The sequence below is a fragment of the Blennius ocellaris genome, assembly GCF_963422515.1.
Source record: "Blennius ocellaris genome assembly, chromosome: 16".
In the NCBI taxonomy this organism is placed as follows: Eukaryota; Metazoa; Chordata; class Actinopteri; order Blenniiformes; family Blenniidae; genus Blennius; species Blennius ocellaris.
The window spans coordinates 16,573,182-16,595,263 of record NC_137665.1 but is presented as its reverse complement, the minus strand read 5'-3'; the positions used below and the strand labels follow the sequence as shown (position 1 = coordinate 16,595,263).

At 48.4% G+C, this 22,082-nt stretch overlaps 2 protein-coding genes across 9 annotated transcripts in view; one reads left to right on the top strand and one right to left on the bottom strand.

Annotated features, from left to right (window-relative positions):
- arhgap23a (Rho GTPase activating protein 23a) overlaps positions 1–15,088 on the top strand; it is a 71,494-nt gene extending 56,406 nt beyond the window's left edge. For 5 of the 8 annotated variants that reach the window (XM_080511305.1, XM_080511303.1, XM_080511301.1 and 2 more), the window contains 17 exons: positions 1,645–1,800; positions 2,851–2,959; positions 3,044–3,083; positions 4,743–4,880; positions 4,976–5,284; positions 5,394–5,455; positions 5,619–5,737; positions 6,012–6,130; positions 6,562–6,714; positions 6,802–6,880; positions 7,012–7,085; positions 7,235–7,324; positions 7,494–7,619; positions 7,739–7,780; positions 8,815–8,908; positions 11,348–11,379; positions 12,547–15,088. In XM_080511305.1, the coding sequence (XP_080367431.1) occupies positions 1,645–1,800; positions 2,851–2,959; positions 3,044–3,083; positions 4,743–4,880; positions 4,976–5,284; positions 5,394–5,455; positions 5,619–5,737; positions 6,012–6,130; positions 6,562–6,714; positions 6,802–6,880; positions 7,012–7,085; positions 7,235–7,324; positions 7,494–7,619; positions 7,739–7,780; positions 8,815–8,908; positions 11,348–11,379; positions 12,547–14,055 (3,251 nt within the window). In that variant the 3' untranslated portion in view covers positions 14,056–15,088. The remainder of the gene's footprint in view (positions 1–1,644; positions 1,801–2,850; positions 2,960–3,043; positions 3,084–4,742; positions 4,881–4,975; positions 5,285–5,393; positions 5,456–5,618; positions 5,738–6,011; positions 6,131–6,561; positions 6,715–6,801; positions 6,881–7,011; positions 7,086–7,234; positions 7,325–7,493; positions 7,620–7,738; positions 7,781–8,814; positions 8,909–11,347; positions 11,380–12,546) is intronic. The other 3 variants (XM_080511302.1, XM_080511306.1, XM_080511304.1) reach the window with 3 other exon arrangements.
- A 1,326-nt stretch (positions 15,089–16,414) lies between these two features.
- On the bottom strand, positions 16,415–18,238 carry hexim1 (HEXIM P-TEFb complex subunit 1). Its single transcript, XM_080511732.1, has one exon. It carries the CDS (start codon positions 17,930–17,932, stop codon positions 16,841–16,843), a length of 1,092 nt encoding a protein of 363 aa, XP_080367858.1. The 5' UTR covers positions 17,933–18,238; the 3' UTR covers positions 16,415–16,840.
- Between the last annotated feature and the right edge of the window lie 3,844 nt (positions 18,239–22,082).

The window sequence follows — 22,082 nt, the reverse complement described above, 5'->3', positions numbered from 1 at the left end:
CTTTAAAGTACAACTTAATCCCTTTTAATTCGACACCTCTCCCTTCACCTCCCATCCCAGCTGTAATCCCCAGATCCTGAAGTCCACATGATATTATTGGACGTGCGGTGGTGGGTTGCTCCCCTCTGCTGGTCCGTCTGCGTCTCCGGGCTCTGAGCTCACTCTCCGTTAATGACGGCCTTTGTTAAAGCCACAGCCCGGCTATTTCTGGGCCCTGCTGTAAACAGGCAGATTCCTCGTCCCAGATTGGGAACGTCTTCCTCCTCATGTTCGGGATCCAAAAAATTGCTCTTGAGTGCAGGACAGAAAAGCGGCAATGGCGGGTGGGAGGTGGAGGATCAACAAAAGGTGGGAAAATAGAGATAAAATGAGAGTGACCGGATAGAAAAATCACAAAACTGATGACATTCCAAAGCAGGAATTTAGTGTGTGTGTGTGTGTGTGTGTGTGTGTGTGTGTGTGTGTGTGTGTGTGTGTGTGTGTGTGTGTGTGTGTGTGTGTGTGTGTGTGTGTGTGTGAGTGTGTGTGAGTGTGAGTGGACGGCGGGCTGATGCTGTGCTGCCCTCTGCTGTTTCCTCACAGAACAGTCTGGATCTACTCAGCAAAACAGTTTCGAATGTCACCAGAAAATCCAGCTTCTCCTCACTTTATGCAAATATCAAGCTCGGCCTCAAACCCCTCTGTCTGCCAGGAAGTGTGTGTGTGTGTGTGTGTGTGTGTGTGTGTGTGTGTGTGTGTGTGTGTGTGTGTGTGTGTGTGTGTGTGTGTGTGTGTGTGTGTGTGTGTGTGTGTGTGGTGTGTGTGTGTGTGTGTGTGTGAGTGTGAGTGTGTGTTAGAGTTTCATATCCTTTTACAGCAGCTGAAACTCTTAAAGACCAAAGTTTAAATTCTAAAGCTAAAGGAAAGCTCTTTTGTCTTCCCAACCCTCATTCACTACAAAAAAAGAAAGAAAAAAAACCCAGTTCTCATCACCTTGAACATTTATATTCACCTCCTGCCACTGATCTGTGATCACTTGCTTGAATTTGAACGTTTCCTCTCACACATATGAGATCCTACACTACTGTATTTCATAAAGAAGTGAAACCCGGAGCTTTTTAAATCTCACACAAACTCTCCTCGGTCAACTACTGAGCAGCTCTTTCTGTTCGGACACAGGTACTGTATTATGTCAGATATTTGCTTATTTACCATGAACCTGTGTGGCTTTTTAACCCCCTCCAATGTAGTCATGTTGCAGTTCTGTCGATTAATTCCTGACGGGGCGCTGCAGGTTTTTCGATCCTCCACTGTGGATGAGACGTTGGTGTCGTGTCGATCATGTACTTCTGCTGCCTGAGCATGATTGCTGTCGTTCGTTGAACACATAACTGGATGAACGACTATTGTTCGGTATCTTTGACGGTGACCGTTGCGGCTCCTCGCCGACTCCGCCCCCCCCCTTCTTCAACAATCTCACCTGTCTGTACCTTCTCCTGACCTAACCCCTGCTTCTTTCCTCTCTCCTTTTCGTATTCCCATTCTGACCCTTCTTATTTCTTCTCTAACACCTAACTCTGCCCTTTTCTCCTCTGCCCTTCCTCGCCCTGCATCCCTCCTCCTCTTCCTCCTCTTCCTCCTCCTCCTCCTCCTCCCCACCAACAGACGAGCCAACCAGCCCCGGCGCTGACTTGCGCGCCCGCCACGTGCCGGCGTCCTCCGTGGTGTCCAGCGGCATGACTTCTGCGCCCGCCGTGGCCACCAGCCCCGCCTCCCCCACCTTCACCTTTCCCCTCACTAGGCTCTTCTCACACGACTGCAGTGAGTTCCTCCCCCCCCTCCCCCCCTCCTTCTTGCTCCCTACCTCGCCACTGCATGCAGCCAAAAATGTAATCTCCTTCTCTTTTTTTTTTAAATTTTGGTTTGTTATTGCATTGCACTCATATCTTCTCCGTCCATAGATTGATGTCTAAAGCGTTGCGCCTTTAAATGAAACTGCATGGTCGTATCGCCTCCTCTTGCATTTTGAAGCGGCTTGACGAGCCTCTCCGCTGCTGTAATTTCCATCTTATCAAACCCTTTTTTTGTCTTGTCATCTTCAAAGTGTCTCAGAGCACGTTGAAAAAAAAATGTCTTTCCCATGCTTGCTTAAAGACTTTAAAAACCAGAGAATTGCTTTTCATGATTCGTTGGCTTCAGTTTGCAGAATGCGGCTGTTTTTCCTCTCACTTCGCGAACATCTGGTCTCGCATTAATCTGGAAACAAGTCGCTTTTTGACACGAGAACTGGTGCAATTGATAAGACTGAGCTCCAAAAACAGACAAAAATCACTTGACAAGATGAAAGTTGCGGAACGTTTTGTACGTTTAGTGGGTGATTTGCATGCACACGTGTGCTCAGGGGGATTTTCGACGGTTCTCCTAAATGTGCATGAAGCTTGTAAACGGGTGTGTTGTGTTCTGAAGTAGCCCGCGGTCTTTAGAGTGCAATCGCAGATCTGCATGACACTTCAAAACAAAACGGCGACGAATGCACGCCGGCCGGGGGATTTACACGAATTTCTGACACTTGGCCTGCATGCCGGTGGTGAGCGAAGCAGTCCGCAGAAGGTTTTCCTCCTCCCCGCCGCTCCAGCTCACGTCTGCATCGTCCATCTCCACCACGTCACATCCACTCGCTTCAGTCCTCCTCCTCCACATCCTCCACCTCCCTCACTGTCCCCATCTCCTAATCCAACACCATCTGCCCCGGTGATTGGCATTGCATCAACATTCTGTCTTTCTCTCTCTCTCTCTCTCTCTCTTTTTTTCCCCTTTGTTTCCTCTCTCTCTCTCTCTCTCTCTCCATTCATTCATCCTTTCATCAAGCAGGCAGTATTAAATCCAGTCGCCGTTCCTCCTATCTTCTAGCCATCACCGCCGAGCGCTCAAAGTCATGTGACGAAGGACTCAACTCGTTCAGAGAGGAAGGACGCATCCTGTGAGTTCTGAGCAACAGAGACAAACTTCATGTCCAATACGTCGTGTGTAGAAAATGATCAGTGACGTGGTTGTTTCTTCACAGGAGACTTCCTAAAAGGGTCAAGAGCTTCTTCACAGACGGGGTAAGTTCAGTCTTGTTGCTGTTATGTGGAAATATTTACATTTAAAGACTGCAATGCAATGAAATCATTCAAATACACCATATATCACTACGTATATTCAACATATCAAAGCATAAATACATGATGTTACAGTTTTTACTTTTTGTAAAGATTCCACAACAATGTTGTGTGACGTTTGGGGGAAGTCTGAAGTCTTGTCGTCTCGGTTACAAAAACGTTCATAAGTTTGAGAAGATTTGACCTGGAAGCAATCAGTTGATCACATGAGAGTCATAAAGGCAGTGAAATAAATCAATAATAAGCCACTGTGGTTTTATGTGGGTCAGAATTAAGTGGTTAGAATTAAGACTTCGATCCGTCAATTATTCATTTTCATTCGATATTTTGTAGGCAACCTATGGCCAGTAAAGAAAATTCAGAAAGTCAAAAAGCCGTGGTGTCAAAACGAGTGACACCGTCTGGGTGTTGTATCACATATATAAAGTCTCTATATCCCGTGGTCGTGTGACAAATGACTGAAATTTCAGGAAGAGTCAATGTAAAGTAATGTAAAGAGCCACAAATTAAACATGTAATGCATAAACAGCAGTTTAGAAAAAAAAATCTATTAATGGAGAGGAGGTGAATACCTTTAAGAATACCAAAATCATCAAATTGATGTGTAGTTTTCTGTCAAATTCAGGCTGTTCAGCCGTGTTGAGATGAGATTCACAACTGTAAGGAGTATTGTTAATATCAGTTTGTTAGATTTGGATGTTTTGGAGCTAAAATATATTTTAAAAAAAATTAAATATAAATGAATAAAACTGAAAACAAGCCGAGAAGAAACTCTCTACTCAGTTTTATTGAGACAAGTCTGCCACTCAAGAATCAAATCACACTCCTCTTTCTTCCTCATGCACCTCCAAAGGAGAAAGAATTGAAAAATATAAATCAATTACAAACATTTCACGAGTCATGAGGCAAAACAATAAGCATCACAAAATTAAAATTTAAAAGCACCGAAGAATGACTGTGTTGTGTTTGGTGCTGTATAAATAAAGTTACATTGAATTGAATTAAATTATCTCTCTTGTACTATAATTTGTGAAGATTTCAACATAGATTTGGCGAACTTCAGTAAACCAACAGTCTGAAGCCTTCATCCGCTCACCGCTGAAGCTGGCAGAATAACAACATCTCTCACAGGCACATCTGATGTATTTACTACTTATTTGTGACGCAGTTTCAGGAGTGAACTGCCGAGGAATAAGATCCTGGACGGCTCGCCAGCATATGTGACTCGCGGCGATGTAATCAAACTAAACCGGAGTAATCAATTAATAGGAATTAATTAATACGGCAAACGTTTGACGCTGCAGGAAGAAAAAACGATTGTAACCAAACATTATGAAACAATCCTCAACGCATTTGTTGTTCAAAGAGTCAATTCAGCAGAAGTCTAAACAGTGAGTAGGTGGTAGGTATATATAATTTTCACTTCCACCTACTTCATTTCTGACTTTCTGTATTGTCTTGTTTGTTGTAAATAGATTATATAAAAAGTAAATCATGGCCATATTCTCTTGGTTACTTTCTTTGACTGTCACATCCAAAGATGTTAAAGGGTTAAGCGAGCGTCCAGCGGCGCTGGCGCTAATGTGCCCGCCTGTGTTTCAGTCTCTGGACAACCTGGGGACGGCGGAGGAGGTTCGATCCAAGCGGCACTCCACCTCGGAGCTGGGGAACATCACGTACAGCGACGTGCGGCGGGAGGGATGGCTGCACTTCAAGCAGATCCTCACCGAGAAGGGCAAGGTGGGGGGGCCAACGCGCCCGGCTCCCGTCTGGAGGACGGACTGACGCTCGCCGCTCGCTCACGGAGGGGGGGGTGTCACATCTTGTCTTCGCAGAAGGTGGGAAGCGGCATGCGTCCGTGGAAGCGGGTCTTTTCGGTCCTCCGCTCCCATTCGCTGTTCCTCTACAAGGACAAGAGGGAGGCGGTGCTCCGCGGCGCCACCATCGGCGGCTCGGCCGAGGACGAGCAGCCCATCAGCATCCGCGGCTGCCTGGTGGACATCGCCTACAGCGAGACCAAGCGGAAACACGCCCTCCGCCTGACCACCCAGGACTTCTGCGAGTACCTGCTGCAGGCGGAGGACCGCGAGGACATGCTGGACTGGATAAAGGTCATCAGGGAGAACAGCAAGACCGACAGCGAGGTCAGGAAGACTCCCTTCTTTCTCCTTTGATTCGTCCGCAAATCTGATCTCGACAGTGCCGTGTGTGTGTGTAATCAGACACGTGACGGGAATCTGTGCTTCGTTGCAGGAGCTCGGCTTCTCCAGACAGGCCCTCATCAATAAGAAGCTCAACGATTACAGGAAACAAAGGTGAGTCACCACAGTTTGCATTTCCTCTCGTGGAAGGTTCCCCCATCTTCCAGAGATCAGCAGCTGAGCTCAGCTCTCCACAAATGTCTTCAGAACACCAGAGTCGCGGTAGAAAACCTCTCCTGGCGCCCAGCAATCGTAACTGTCTTGTCTCCTCCCGCAGTCCGACGGCCGGCAAGCCAGACTCGTCTCCCCGGTTGCCCCGCATGAAGCCGCCTTTCCTCCTCAACAAGGCGGAAAACGCTGCAGGAGGTCCACGATCCCCAAAAACCGACGGCAAAGGTCAGTGTCAGATGGGCTGAAATGATGAACTGCAGGGTTCGCTGAATGCGAAGACACTACAACTCTGTTCTCTTGGGCTTCTGCTAAGACTCCAGACAATGAACAGCTTGTGAATGTGAACCTCAGCAAAGCTGTGAAAACGCTTTTATAATTCACTCACATTTGTGTAAACACCTTCAGTAGAGAGCTGCTGTTTTTTGTTTTTGTTTTTCCTGTTACAACCGGAGGATGAGGACGCACACAAATAGAAAGAAATGCACTGAAATGTTTGCAGATGAGAGCAGCCCTCCGAAGTCTCCGTGGGGAATCAACATCATGAAGAAGACGAAGAAGGCCGGGCCCAAAGCCTTCGGCGTGAGGTTAGAGGAGTGTCAGCCCGGAGCCAACAACAAGGTCAGCCATCAGTACAGCCTTCAACCAAAAACAAGCCGATAAAGGCGGAGTAATAAAATACATTAATTGCATGATGAAACATAGATTTAAGTGAGATGAATAAATGACTATTCTAATAGTGAATTAAAATGTGTAATGGTTGTAATTGAAATGCTACTAAACTAAGAGGATACATTAAACTATAAAGAAAATTTGGGATGACAAATGAGAAAACGCATAAAAGATTTTCCACATTATTCTCTGGTAGCTTTTTTTTTTTTTTTTCCCGGCAGCTCAGTTGATAACGATTTAAATCAGCAGGACCCAACGTTTGACTTCTGCTCTGGGGAAAGTTTAAAGTACCGGCGGTTCTGAGGAGCCTTTCAGATGTAATTCTTCGTAAAGAACTTTTAACGCTCGTGCGCGTGCTGAGTCGTGTCCTTCCGTCTCAGTTCATTCCCATGATCGTGGAGATCTGCTGCGGCCTGGTGGAGGAGATGGGTCTGGAGTACACCGGCATCTACCGGGTCCCCGGGAACAACGCTCTGGTGTCGCTGCTGCAGGAGCAGCTCAACAAGGGCGTCGACATCAACCCCGCGGAGGAGGTAAAAAATAAAACCCAAAAACACTAATATGTGTAATGGACGATAAAGAGTTGTGGTGTGTGAGTCGTCTCCCCGTCTCGTCTTCAGAAGTGGCAGGACCTCAACGTCGTCAGCAGCTTACTCAAGTCCTTCTTCAGGAAACTCCCGGAGCCGCTCTTCACCAACGGTGAGTCCAGATGTGCTCCGGCAGGCCTTGGCGCCCCCCCCCCCCCCCCCCCCCCAACACACACACTGTCCTCGCACTGTCCTCCAGTCCCAATCCCACTGGTCCATGTAGTCTTTTCTTCATCTCGACAGACAAGTACAACGACTTCATCGACGCCAATCGGATGGAAAGCGCCTCAGAACGGCTGAAGACCATGAAGAAACTCGTACGTGTTTTTTATGCACTGATTTATCACAGCTGGATAAGTTGACCTGCTGTGGTGGAGGACACACGGGTGTCCAGCAGGTTAAACAGGTTCACCACTTGAGTCTCTGCTTCTCTCACTCTTCCTTTTTTTTTTTTTTTTTTAAATAGATTCGAGACCTCCCTGATTATTATTACCACACTCTGAAGTTCCTGGTTTGTCACTTGAAGACAGTCGCCGACAGCTCCGATAAAAACAAGGTGTGTTGACGTGAATCCCATCCGTCTTCTATGGTCAACCCAGCAGGTCATTATGAAAATCAACGCGCGTTGATTCGGTCAATTTAGAGCGTCAAACCGCTGTAAGACGCGACGTAGTGGAAACGTCTTCCGACCGGCGAAATAGCGAACAAACGTCTCGTCTTTCCAGATGGAGCCTCGGAACCTGGCTCTGGTGTTCGGGCCCACGTTGGTTCGGACCTCAGAGGACAACATGAAAGACATGGTCACGCACATGCCCGACCGCTACAAGATCGTGGAGACACTCATCCAGCATGTGAGAGACGTGCAGCACGCACACACACACGCACACACACACACACACACACTTTTATCACGTCTGCCCAGGCCTCGGCGTTGTACTCATAGCCACGTGTTTGTCTTTCATTCCTGCAGTGCACCTGGTTCTTCACGGACGAGCTGGACAAAGATGAGAAGGTGCGTTGCTTGGTATTGGATGGGTGGGCGCTAATTCGGAGGCGTGGTTAACGTGCCGCCCAGGTGATTATCGTGAAACGTAGCCGATGGGAGCGGAGGAGCTTTGAAGACAGGAAGTCAAAGCTCAAGATGTGGCGCCACAAAGACTTCATAATGTGGAAGTGGAAATAAACCACACGGTGCCTGAGCGCAAGTAAAACAAGCTTTCAAACAAGCGAAACAACGGAAATGACAAAAATATCCACAGATGATGGAAACGTTGCATTCATAAGCTGGAAACTCTACATTTTACCATTTGGGGGGGGGGGGGGGGGGATTGCCACCACCGAAAGTGTTCCCATGGCAACAGGAAACAATCAGCAAACCCACCCCCTCAAAATCTACAGGAACATGAAACCGCTTATATAAGTCAACATGGGCATGAAATGACGCTGGTTAGGTCAGCGGTGTTTACACACGTCTCAGCTACATGTTTAAACTCTTACTGCTCTTTTCCACAGGTGAATAAATAAAGAGATAAAGAAGTCTGGCTATTTTCACTAAACTGCTGGAGCTCCAGTCAACAGGCTCCCCACAAATGAATTAAAAAAAAAAATCAACACTCATCAGTATAGCAATACAAATATTTATTCCCCATCTGATTATTTAACTTTGTAGTTATTAGACTTTGGAAGTCCTCAAAAAAAAAAAAAAAAAAAAAATCAAACTTACTTGCCAAGTCGTGTCATTTACTTCTTTGAACTCGTCGAAAGATTTCTTCAGTTTTCCTACATTTCCCAGTTGCTCTTGAACGCACCATTTCACTTCACCTCTATGTGAGGAAACCTAAATCTGTTTCTACCGTTTAGAATCTGTGAAAACCGTGTTTTTGTTCTGGAGAGTACCAAAGTGAATATGAGCCCAGGCATAAATTACATTTAAAAAAAACAAACAAACAAACAAATGCTTATCTAGTTGCAAGAACAATAAAAAAAAAGAAAAAAGATAAACATTGGGACTGCGAGTTGCGTCTGACCCGCTGTGTCTCCCTGCAGACGCCGGTGGACACGGAGGACGTGCAGCCCGCCCCCAACATCGACCACCTGCTGTCCAACATCGGACGCACCGCCCTGCTCGGCGAGGCCTCAGGTGAGCGGCGCCGTCCAGCCGACCGCCAGTTTCAGTTCACGGCCTGAGGTTCACGCTGCGTGGGGGGGGGCAGGGGGGGAGGAAATTCCTCGATATGCGCAGTCGACCCCGTCGTGTTACTGAAACGATGACGTCCAGGAATGTTTTGCTGTTTTATACAGAACAGAATGAAACTTGTTGTAGGAGATTAATCACAGTGATTTTATTACTTAATACTGAAGGACTTTAATAAGCAAACGCCTGATATTTCCAGCTTTTTGAGCAATGCAAACCTCTGGTCCAGACTCACTGACGGGGGCTTTTTAGGGAGAGATCGCGGCGTCCTTCCACTCCTCTTTGGAGGTTTGTCCCAGTTTGAAACCAGAATTCCCTCCTTTCCTGCCGAACTGGAGCGCAGCACGTCGCCGAGGCCTCGCACGCTTGATCACTCGCACTGTTTCTGTACTTCACTCTCTTCTGCTGACCTCTTTTTTATTATTTTTTTCCCTCCCTCCACGTTGCTCATCGTTCACTTTCTTTGTGCATCTCTGCCGTTTCCTTCTCTTAGCTGAGCCTGTGGAGCAGCCACTGCGGTAGGATGGGAACTCCCCTGGCAATATGTGTGTGTGTGTGTGTGTGCAGCTGAGTCAGTGCGTCATACTGTTAAAGTGTAATATTGAGTGCGTGTGTGTGAGAGAGAGAGGGAGCGAGTGTGTCAGTGTGGTGGTGATGGCTTGTGTCTCCATGGTCTCCATTCCCCTCCTGAAAGTCTCTCACAGTCAGACTGAGGTCTCCGTCAAAACGCTGCCACTTCAATTGTCTGGCCCCTCTGACTAATGAATTAATGGATGGATGGACGCCCTCTGCCTGCCAGAGCTGCTGCTTCCGACGCCCCAGTGTAAACTGTGTTCCGTCACTTTAAAGACACTCCCCTCACCCGTGGCTCGTGCACGCCGCCCTGCCGTTCACCCGCTGAACCCCCGAACCCCCGCAGCTCTTACTGATTCAATTGGAACTGAAATCTATTTTGAGTGACGCTTCCAAATAGGATTTCCCACAAAAAAATAGATTTTTGGGCTCTCTTTTTTTTATAATTGCATCAAAACCTCTCACTTCAAGTTTGAGCCTCCCTAATCTAATCCACTCGCCTACATTTAAAAGCAGGGACCTTAAAATAGACGCTCCCGGTCATAGAAGGCGATTCATTCACCGATTCTGGTCTGGCGCCCCCCTGTGGTCTGCGCTGCCTCCTCAGGATGGGTCGCGGACCGCACGTTTGGAACCAGAGATTTTCGAATACGAGATCAAGACAGAAAAGTTAGTTTCATGTCAAATCATACGAGTGTAGAAAAGTCCTTTTTTCTCCTGTTACAACCTCAAAAACTAACTGTTTATTCATGTAACATTTCTCAGCAGTTGAACTGGTGACTTTCACTGAAAGAGAAGCACATTTTTAGCCTTCTATCAACAGTAAAAACTTAATATGCGGTTTCATATGCCACCCACATATAAGACAAATGAAAAGCGAGCACTATTGCAATCCCATTGTCATGAAATTTGAGTATATTCTGAAGATTATTGTTGGGAAAATTGAAAAAAGTTCCAGCTCATACGTGAAAAATGCCACTGACAGGTTTTCTCCCCACAACATTTTCTATTAGTCGGGATAAAAAAAATGGACTAATCGCATTTAAAAGAGCTGGAGCTTCTCTAATGTGATAGTTAACTGAGTCATGCTTCATTTAAACACTAAATCTTTCTAAAGGGAGGATTTTCTCCACTAATTGAACCAAGAAAAGAGAGGTGATGATGTAAAACCTGCCAAAACTCATAATTCCTTGACAGATAAAAAAAACAATACAAATATTTGCTTTTCCTTCCTGCGTCATTGTGAGGGAAGGAGTTTCTCTCCATCCTCCCCATTATTCCTGCTTTCTCTCCACTCACTATCATATCTGTGTGCTGTGACTTCCTAATGTTGTTGTTGGTTTTTTTTCACCCTCAACAACCAAACCCTGCTTCTCCAATCATTACGTTTCCTCCACGTTACTGCAGCGTGTGAATCTTCATCCTGGGGGTTCGTCATGGTGAGAGGACACAGAGGAGGACATTTATCTGTGGTGTTTCTCTCTTCTTCGTCTTCTTATTCTACTTTTTTTTTTCTTTTTCTTTTTTTTTTAAATGACAAGGGAGACACAAAACTGCTACTGCGCCGTTTCCTACCAAAAGCGCCCGTCAGGTCAGAGCTCACGCAGTGACGTCACAGCAGGTGGAGAAACACCTTCCTCGCTGTGACGGCGCAGAGCAGCGCAGGAGCAGTTTCCTGTGATTTATTGCGGTTCCCGCCGCCGGCCTCTGTGTCCTCCACCATGTTCTGTTCTGGCCTTTTGTTTCACTCCGGCCCCGCTTCACCCACTCATCTCTTTTCTTTTTTTATTTTATCTTTCTATTCCCTCACAGACTCAACCAACAGTGACTCTGCCAAATCAAAGGTAACGACCTCCTCACAAGGTTAACGCCGACTGTAACTTGTGACGTCGCCCCCCGCCGAAACTCTCACCTTTGATCCTCTTTAAAGTGGCGCCCGGGACGTGAAACGATGCTGTCCAGCAAGCCTTTCAGATTAAAAGCTCTGGTTTCAAGCGCGTGTCGCCGTTGTGCCCAGATGTGTTGAGCCTTCAGGAGAACGTGTACAGAATTACCTTCTTGGACTCCATACAGCCGGTGAACAACAGCGTGTAAATGATCCAACAGCCTTCTGTCATCAACTCATCTGAGAGTTTTTCATTACACCAATGAGAGTCGACCACGTGAAAGTCTTTACTGGTTTGTTCACAGTACAAATCCCCGAATTACCTTGAGATTATAAGAAAAGAAACTTGCCAATTCCACACGAGCAGGCATATTGAGAGATCCTGCAAGGCGACGCAGAGGGAGGATGATTCAACTCTCCCATCGGTAGAACCTGAAAGGAGCAAATCTCATTGGACAGGAGCGGGAAGCAGTTACATCTCTTTTGAAAAAGGCAAAATCCGTCTTCCGTACATTGATCTCCCGACGGAATCAAACCATGTTAAAGTCGCGTCACTTTATTCGGCGTTCATCTCGACGGAAGTCTTCAGGCAGATAGAAGTGGTCGAGGTAGTGCAGAGTGTCAACATGCAAACATGTCATTTAGTTTCTAACGAAAACAAAATGCTCCTGAAGAACCCTGAACTCCACCAGGAAGGTGAAATTGCACGTCGAATATGAATTAAAAAAGAAAGAAAGAAAGCTGTGATTTGGGGGGGGGCAGACGTGGGTTTGGGCGCTTCGTGCATGAAAACATTCAGTTATCTTTCAGCTGAGTTTAGAATTAAAGAGTGAGGCTCTGGGCAGTAATTGAGTTTCTGCGGCAGAAAATATTGCGGCGTTAAAACGGCGACACGAGCGCGTCCGAGGGCAACGAGGCGCAGCGACTCGTTTCCACCGTGACGTCGCCATTTTGTTTCAGCGAATGACTGGAAGGTGTTTTTCTTAAAAAGGAACTCATTTCGGGCAGCAAATTCAAAAGAGGATCAAATGTGAAGCGTTTTTCCTCGGGGCGCGCTTGTTTTGTCACAAGCGGCTCGCCGCCGCCGTCGTGTCGGCGCCGCAGTGACGTGTTGCTCCTCTTTCAGGGGTCGTGGGGGTCGAAGAAGGACCTCACCGCCAAGGACTTCCTGACTCTGTCCATCATGTCCGCCGTCACCGGACGCAAGCGCAGGAAACGCCACAACGCCCGCCGCGTGGGCAGCAGCACCGACGACGACTCCGAGCACGAGCCAATCAAAGCGGGGCACCTGGGGGCCGAGGAGGAGGAGGAGGCGGAGTCGCCGGTGGGAGAGACTGCTCCTCACGCAGAGGAAGAGGAGGATGAAGAGGAAGAGGAGGAGGAGGAGGAGGAGGAAGATGAGGAAGTCGTAGAAGGCGGAGCGAAGGAGGAGGTAGAAGAGGAGGCGGCGGCGGCAACGGCGGCGCCAGTCGCTCCTGATCCGCCATGTTGCAAGGAGGAAGAGGAGGCGGGCGGGAGGCAGGCGGCCGTGCTGTTGTCCGAGGAGGAGGGGCCGGCGGAGGTGAAGGGCCCGCGGTGGCGAGCTCCGGACGACGCCCGCTCCATCGTCTCCGGTTACTCCACCCTCTCCACCTTGGGGCGGAGCTTAGGGTCCGAGGGGCGGGGCGAGGACGCGGACGACGAGCACAGCGAGCTGGTGAGCGAGACGGACAACGAGAGCGGCTTCGCCTCGCGCTCCCTCACTCAGGAGCGACCCGACAAGCCCCCGAAGACGCCCGCCAACGCCGGGCCCCCGGCCCCACCGCCGCCGCCGGCACCCCCGGCGACGGAGACGGCGACGGCGACGACCACCCCGCGCAGCTTCCTCTACACGCATTACAAACCCGCCGCACTGGCGCCCGCCAGCCCTCCCACCCTGCCCGCCGCCCTCACGCACACCCCGGACCCTGCAGAGAGGAGCGAGGGGGGGGCGCGCTCCGCCACCCCCTCGTCCTCCTCCTTCTCCTCCTCCTCCACCACGCACAGACTCCACACGCGGCCGTCCTTCAACTCGCACCGGCTCATCCAGTGCGACACGCTGGCCCGCAAGAAGCTCAAGTCGGAGAAGGCCAAAGCCCGCTCGCTGGACCTGCTGGAGCTGGCGGCGGCGGTTCAGGGGGAGGGCGGGGCCGGCCCGGGGCTGGACGGCGCCCCCGGGGCCAGGAGGGACGCCTCCCGGACCAACCCCTCCTCGGGCAGCAGCCAGGAGAGCCTGCGACCGGCCCGCCCCAGACCGGCGCTGCCCCCCAGCGAGGCCGCCTCCTTCACGCCGACCGGTCCCGGAGGACGCTCGCTCGCCGAGCAGGTGCGCGCCCGGCTGCTGGGCTCGGCCGACGACCTGCGCAGCGTGGGGCTGAGGAAGCCGCTGTCGCCCGAGACGCGCAGGAAGAGGCGGGCCTGGCGCCGGCACACCGTGGTGGCGTCGCCCACGGAGACGTCGGAGAAGAGGCCGCCGCTGACCGTCGCCGAGTTCCCGCTGTCGCCCATCAGCCCCAACCAGCTGAAAGCGACGGGGCGGCCGTCGGGCGCCGCCGGGCCGGACCACGGGCCGGCCGGACGCCAGGCGCCGCCCTCGCGGTTCCACCAGTACCTGTGAGCCGACCCACTCTGACCCCCGGCAGGTCGGTGACCCGGCAGCAGGGCCGACACGGCGCCCGGCGTGGCGAGCTGCGGTGGCGAAGGCGTTCCAGTGGTGCCAAAGCTTTTAGTCTTCTCTTTGTAGAAAACGTCACGGAGACACGAGCCGACCTCGTCACGGTGCAGCGTCACAGACCAGAGGCTCTTCCTTCCTCAAATCACACGTGACTTAAATTAAAGGTTCAAATCCCTTCAAGTGACCGGCGGGGGACCCCCCCACCACCCCTCCTCCCCCCCAAAGCCCCGGCTGGTTCTTGACAGAATGGTGCTTCTTGTCAAAGTGGTGTTCGACTGTTAACTACCACCGCTTTTCTAAAGTTACTTTCACTGAACCTGAACAAACACTTAGAAATGCAAACAAAACAACTAAACTTTTAACCATTTCATGACCTGATTTGTCCCGATCAGTGTTTCACCTCCATATTAAAACCCCCCCCACCTTTACCTGTTAATAATGTCGTGCGGTGACCACGTTCTGAGTCTGCAGGTGTTTTGTCTTATAGTTTGTTTTTGGTTTTTTTTGTAACATTTGTACAAAGCCTTGTTAAGTTAACCGTGTAAATAGCAATATGTTATCACATTTGGTTTGACTTTTTTTTTTTTTTTATCGTTTACAAAATGTGTGTACAAGTGCAGTCATTTCTTTCAAGGTGTAACTTGAAATGTCTCCCTTAATATATTCTGTTTTTGTTTTATATTCTCTCTCTCTCTCTCTCTCTCTCTCTCTCTCTATATATATATATATATATATATATATATAGTATTAAAGTAAAAAGAAATTCTTTATTGTGGTTTCACCTGTTCGGAGGAGATGAACATGGCTCATTCTGCTCGTTACTTCCTCATCGATGGCCTTTCTCTGATTCGCAGCACTGTGCAGACGACCTTTTATCTCGTCTTGTAATAAACGTGTCGTGACTTCACTTTGAAGTCGCGTCCCGTGACTCCGTGTAGCATCTCGTCCGGTTAATGATTAGATCGTGCGAGTTCTGACCTCAACTCTAGTTTTGTGTTTTAAAAAGGGGGGGAGGGAGGGAGGGAGGGAGGGAGGGGGTAATGTGCTTACAAATGGCTCCATTTCAGAGGGGAACGCCCCCCCATGATGAGGAGTTTTCCATATGGTCACATTCTAATAAACTGACCTGGGGGGGTCGGTACTCTTGGAGGAAATGAAAACAGAATGTCTGCTTCTATTCTCTCACAAACAGGGAGGGGCCGCTCCAGACCAAATGACACAGTGAAGAACAGTGACGATACTACGTTTTGTCTTTACCTCAATTTTTTTTTTTTTTTTTTGTTAATTTGTCTCCAAGTGCCTGATTTCTGGAACGTGTTTATTTTTGTTCTGCAGTGCCATGCTTCCACCCCCCTACACCCCACCCACACACACACACACAGTTTTAAGGCACTGACCCAAAGATGTGTACATTCGAATGGAAGCGGTCTAAAGCGAGAGCTTATTTAAAACGTAGCGAGAGAAAAGCACACCTGAAGCCAAGGACACGTCTATGCACTCTCCTCGCCTTCCAGAGGCATTAACAGCTTTTACTAAGAGAGGTAAAGGCCAAGTATTCTCTCTGCTGCTTTTATGTCTTAACAAACCGAGGTCGCCCCCCCCCCCCAGTAATCGCGTGTGAACATGGTACACCCAACAAGCTCAAACTTTTAATTCTCACCCGACGTCTCCTTGTTGTATTTTACAGGTTGTTTGTTTTTTTTTGTACATACTATCTTAATATGTAACATACTGTATTGTGTACATTTGGAATTGCTTTCAGGTATAACTAATATGAAAGTGACTGGACTAAAAAGAAAAAAAAAAGAAAAGTTTGTCCGTCTGAAATCATTTCCCTCACGGCTGTGTGCTTTAAAGCAAGGTTCTACCATGTAAATAAACAGAATTATGTTTAAAAAAAATTGAGGTTTTTTTTGTTTTTTTTAACAGGCTGGATGTTTTGAATGCTGCCCCCTAGAGGCTGCAGGAGGAAAGTGGAGTGTGGAAACTATATGAACTACTGAAGCTCTTTCTTTAAAGCCCCACAACATTAATAATTAACTATTCATGCAATTTGGCTGCAACATTTAGAATCAAAAAGGATATTTACTAGACATTTTCTCGGCAAATATTCTGGAATATTAAGGATCTATTGACCCCCCCCCCCCCCCCAACACACACACACACACACACAGGTCTGTCTGGCCCCATTTCAGGATCCTCAGGAATAAAAACAAACCAGTGATGACATATAATCTGACATACGAGCAGCTTTAACACACGACAGCTTTAATCGGATCAATTGTTTTTGTTTTTTGTTTATTTTATTTGAACTTATGTTAACACACAACTGTTAAATTGACCGCTGGTTGGTTTGATTCATTCAATTTCTTGTGACACATGGTTTTGATTTGGAACCATTCAAAATGAACAATGAAGGACGAGCGGAGTTAAACCGGGGAAACGGAACATTTCTGGTGTTAAATACCTTTTCTTTTGTTCATAAAAAGAATCTTAACTTCTTTTTTTTTGTTTGTTATTGAAATATTTACATTTCCTCTTTGAAAAAAAAAAAAAACAACAACTTGGGAACAAGGGGCGCCAGATAGAAAAGAAAAAGTCAAGTGTTGCATCTCGATGGTCGGTTGTCCAGATGACAGATCGGTTACAGAAAACTGACAACATTTTGTTTAAAATTTAAAATTAAAAAAAACAAAACAAAAAAAAAGCCTCGTGAAGCGAGCGTCCTCTAGTCGGTGGCCAGCTGCCCCCGGTCGTCCCCGGGCTGGTTGGCCAGCAGCAGCTCGCTGTTCTGGGCTCTCAGTCTCTCCAGCTCTCGCTCCATCTCCTTCACCCGCACCAGCGAGCTCTCCACGGCCGCGCCGGCCCCGGGCTCCGCGGCGCGCCGCAGCCGGTTGTTCTCCTCCTCCAGCCGGGACATGCACTTCTCCAGCTCCAGGTACTCCTGCACCAGCTCCTGCTTGGTCATGTTCTGCAGGCTCTCGACGTGGTACATCTCGTAGGTCTCGGAGAAGTCCCTCTGGAGGAACTCCCCCCCGGCGTTGCCCGGCCTGCCGATGCCGTCGCTGCCTCCGCCGCTGCCGCCGTCGTCGGCGTCCTCCTCCTCATGGTTGGTGTCGAAGAGGTCCTCCTCGCTGCCCGTGTCCTCCAGCCGGGCGCCGACCCCCAGCGGCCGCCGCACCCCGATCTCCGTGTTGAGGTCGGGCTCCTCACGGTCGTGCTCGTCCATCAGGAACTGGGTGGTGTTGTACGGCGCCACCGGGAGCCCCTTGGCGAACATCTCCTCGCGCATCCGCGACGCCCGGGCCGTCTCCCGCTCCTCCAGGGCTTTCTTCTCCTCCCACGAAAGTTTGTTGTACGGCTTCCAGTGCCGCTTCTTCTTGGAGGTGCGGCGCCGGTGCCGCTTCTTGCCCAGGCGCGCGTCCAAGCCGGTGTCGGAGTCGACGTGCAGGTTCTCGTCCTGCACCGGGTCCAGGGTCCCCAGCAGCGGCGGCCGGTCACCGCCGTGGACCCCGGGCTGAGGCTGGTGGGGCTGCGAGGCGATCTGGCACTTCGGAAGCTCGTTTCCGGCCGCTCCGCCAGGGCACACCCCCCTCCGCCCGCCTCTCACTTGCCATAACTTGTGTCTGTTGATATCCGCGCAGTTCCCCGCCCGCCGCCGCTGCTGCTGCTGGTGCTCCCTCTGCCGCCCCCTGTCGCCGTTCTCCGGTCCTCCACGGCTGCAGGCTGGGGGATGCTCCGAAGAGTCTCCGCTTCTCCCACCTGACGGGCTGCCTGAAGTTTCCAGGTGATGGGTCTGCTGCTCCGCTGGCTCGGTCATCCTGAGGTTCCCGGGTCTAGAACATCTCACGCGACGTTCATTGCTCTCAAAAGACCCGCGCGTCAAAGTTTATGAAAAGTCAACAAAAAATATATATTTGTCCCAGAATCATAAAAAAAAAAAAGAAAAAAAGTTGAATCTATAAAGAAAGTTTAGACGCCTCAAAACTAATGATCGCCGAGTAAAAGTAAAGTTCCGAGCAGTAAACACTTGTTACTCCTCGGAGGGTTTGTCAGAGCAACTGTCGCTAACTACCATTAACTATTTCACTGCTGTCGGAGGTTCCGTTCTCCCAGAGAACGCGCCTCACCGTCACGACAGTGTCCAGTGTGCTGCTCAAAGAGAGGGAGCATTCGTTTTTATACTAGCTCCGCCTCATGCCGTGCGCATGCTACTGCTTGTTGCCACCGCTGCATCCTGGGAGATGATGTTTCGCTTTCTTCTGAACGCTGGTTGAGACTTCTCAACTGAACTACATCGGCCACAAGTCTGTTGTAACAGACGGCCATTTCAACCAATCAGGTTGCATGATTTTCAGTACGCTTGAGCCCGCCCTTATCCACGTTGATTGGGTGACGCGGTCCCTTTGCTGTTGCTAAGCTTAAGGTATTTTTTGATTGGGTGGTTTAATTGTCAGTCAAAAACGCGCAATCCACACCAGGAAAGTAGTTCCTGAAACGTCTATGGACGCGACCATTTGCAAAAGAAAGGGGTTACGTGTATAATTTACGAAAGTCAAGTCGATTTCAGTTATTTAGAATGACATAACCATTAATCTGGAGTTGATTTGAATAATTGATTAGGAAGAGATACGAGTTCTTTTTGTTCATATTGAGAATATATACCAAGATACAGTCAGACATAAAAGATAGCCCTCCTGTATTTGGAACTACATAAACAAAACCTTTTACGGAATCTAGTCCGTTGTCAGTATTCACGCTAGAAAATTCGTAATTCGTAGCCGATTCTTACAAGATAAACCGCTCATTGTTTCATGTCATGAAATTCTGCCAATTCGGTGCTCGTTGGACAGCTACATTTTTCCGAACAATTAATCGCCGTTGTGCGGAGTGATACGTGGTGGGCAGGGGCTTGGAGGGGGGCGACTCTGGAATCAGCGTAAACAAACGGCATTTATTGTGAAGCTGCCGCGGCGAATGCATCCAGAGCCCCTCGTTGTTAAAAGGGTGGGTCAGGCGATCTAACACTGGCTCAGTAATCCTGTTATCAATGGACGGAGTAGTGTAGATCAATTCTGAGTTCGTCTGCGCGACCCACGATCTGAAACGCAGTGTGGTTCTTGGTTTTTATTTTTCCTCTACACGGTTGTTTCGTGTGGCCGAAAGCTAAGCTAGCCAAGCTAAACGCTAGCAAAGACGTTAACGTTGGATAGCCGACGGTCGCTGAAATACGTGATGTCGCTCCCAAAACGAAACACAGCATCAAACAATGAAATGAGAAGTCACTATAACCTAAATAAAGTTTGACGCTAGATCACAATAATCACAGTTAAGTGATTTCTAGTCAGGGCCAATATAAAGAGGAACGCCACATCGCTAAAGCTAAGCTAGCTTGCTTGATGCTAGTGTAGCATTGTTACTACGTGAATAAAGTGCGAATTGTTGTATTGTTTTTTTTAACGATGTGTTTCTTTACTGCGCGCATGTCGATACTAAAGCAACTAACACGCTGGAAACGTAAACAATTACAACGTTGTTGAAATTGACAGCACATTCGTGTGCTTACTAGGCCAGCGTGCTTGAGGGAGGCGCCGTGTAAACCCTGGACTGTAATCTGCGACTTTACCCTTTCTCAGCATTACGCCCGTTTCAAATAATCCTCAATGTAATATTTTCTTTAAAAACGGGCTTCCGGCGTGTGAAGTCGTACACGAACGGACGCTGAAGCAGACGAGATTGTATTTATCCGTCACGCTAAATGAACGATTAACTATTATGGTATCAGGAAGTAGACGGCACCCAGGTCCTGCAAGGAAGCTCTGAATCTTTTCTTTAGTTTACTAATGGCCAGTAAACCTGTAGTTAACTTGTTCAACTAAAAATCTGCTCATAGCCTGTTAATAACTTCTCTTGTACAGTTTTCTTCTATTCATCTTTCATAATAAAACAACATTTTGGACCATAAATATCCTAATATGTTTTTTTTTTATATAGTGTTTTCTTCATACATGCATTTTTGTTACATGCACATACACACTGATTGTCCTACTAGTAAAGAGTTAGTGGGTGAACTGTTTGGGTGTAGCTGTGCATGCTCCACTGTTTCTCTCTCAAACACACATTACAGTTTCCTCAGTTCTCACAATGCAGTTTGCTTCCATTAATGGAAGAAGTGGGTTATTCAGTCTGTCCTCTCATGGTGTGTGTCTGTCTTAAAGACAGGGGACCCTGCAGTTCAGAAACAACACAGGCACACTGTTTCCCTTCAACAGAGTTTCAGCCTTGGCAAATAAGCAATCCGAACTCGGAACCCTTTGAGGAAGCGGCGATATGTTCCACTTAATATGAAGCCTAATGACCATGGAGCTGGAGAAACCATTCTGGGGGTTCCCATATTCCCAAACCGAGGAGCGGCCGAGGCTGCAGAAGCTGGAGCTGCTCCTGCATAGATCACAGCTTGTGAGGATTAGCAGGCATGACTTAATCTCTCACCCTGTCTAACATGGTTGGTGCTGCTACTGAGAGGAGATAAAAGATAGAAATTGTTCCAGGCCCATTGCATGGCCTTCATTTGTCAATTTAAGCAATGGCCACTGCCCCCCTGAGCACAAAGAGAAGGGGGGGGGGGGGCTCTTGAGGAGAGATAGACCACATCACATGTTTCTTTTGAGGGGGGGGGGGGGGGGGGGATTGTTTGTGTAACAAAGAGAAGCAAGCTTCGACTGCAGGACTGACCAAGTTTAGAGGAGCACATCACCTAAAGGCACCTTAACCCATCAAACCTGCTTTGTGCACACATGCATGTATTTAGGCGCGCGCGCGTGTGTGTGTGTGTGTGTGTGTGTGTGTGTGTGTGTGTGTGACTGCAGGATGAGAGCAGCTCACATTCTATGCTCTTGACAGAACAACGCCAGCATCAGATCATGAACTCGTATCTCTGTCATAACTCCTTTACGGAGCCTGAAGTTTCCAGTCAGCGCTGTGTGCCCCGTGTTACTGACAGAACCAGAGCTCCCAATCTCTCTTTCACAAAAGCACCCAGCCCTTTAATCCCACACAGACAGCATGTAGATACAGGCCGTGTGGGTGATGAATTTGGCATTACAGAATTGATTGTTGTTGTACAGATCCAGAGTTCCCTCAAGTGGCCAACAGGAGGCGCTGCCTCCCCATTCACTGACACTTGGGAGTTGTGATAACTTTAGATTTTTCCTTTGACCCAAGCCCTCTTTTTTACAGAGCTTCAATTCATGTTTTAAAAAAAGAAAAACCAAAGCATGCTTTATTTTAAACCATGATGTGTGTTAAATGTAATCATGAAGGCATTTGAATAAGTAAAAAGTGTATTTATAACTTTCACTGCAGAAACTAGGACAAACGAAACCATTACGATCAGCTGAACTAATAAAGCCCCCCCCCCCCCCCGCCCCCCCCCTGTAAATCTGATTGGCCACCCTGTGTGCTCCCCAATTATCATTGGTTCAAATAAACAGCAATCGTTGCATGTAAAGTTGCATAATATAAAGAAAAGTTTAAAATCTGAAAGTTAAATCTAAAAGTAAGGTGAAGAAATGAAGAACTAAACTTGATATCTCCCTAATTTCACTTTGAGTTTGTTTCTGTGTGTTTTCGATGTAAAAAGGAAAAAAAAGTGTATACTGTACCCACTTAGTAAAGTAAATATTGAAGGGTCCTGGTTGTTTCATCTCCCCCAAGTTCTGTTTATTTCCGTTTTAAGTCTATTTTTAAAAGACGTCCCTTTTGATTGTGTTTGCACATCTTGCATAGATTGTGAGCAGCGCAGCTTCTTGTTGCTGGGTGGTTCAGGACGAGGAGGAGGAGGAGGAGGAGGAGGTGTGCGCGCCTTGTTTGGACTCATATTGCGCACAGGCATGGAGAGCAGCGCCGGGGAGGGACTTTACACATGTGGAAAAGGAATAACTGTTGCACTCAGCTGCCCCTCTCTCCCT

Coding starts and splice junctions, on each gene's coding strand:
- hexim1 (XM_080511732.1), bottom strand. CDS start 17,932: ATGACCGAGCCAGCGGAGCAGCAGACCCATCACCTGGAAACTTCAGGC.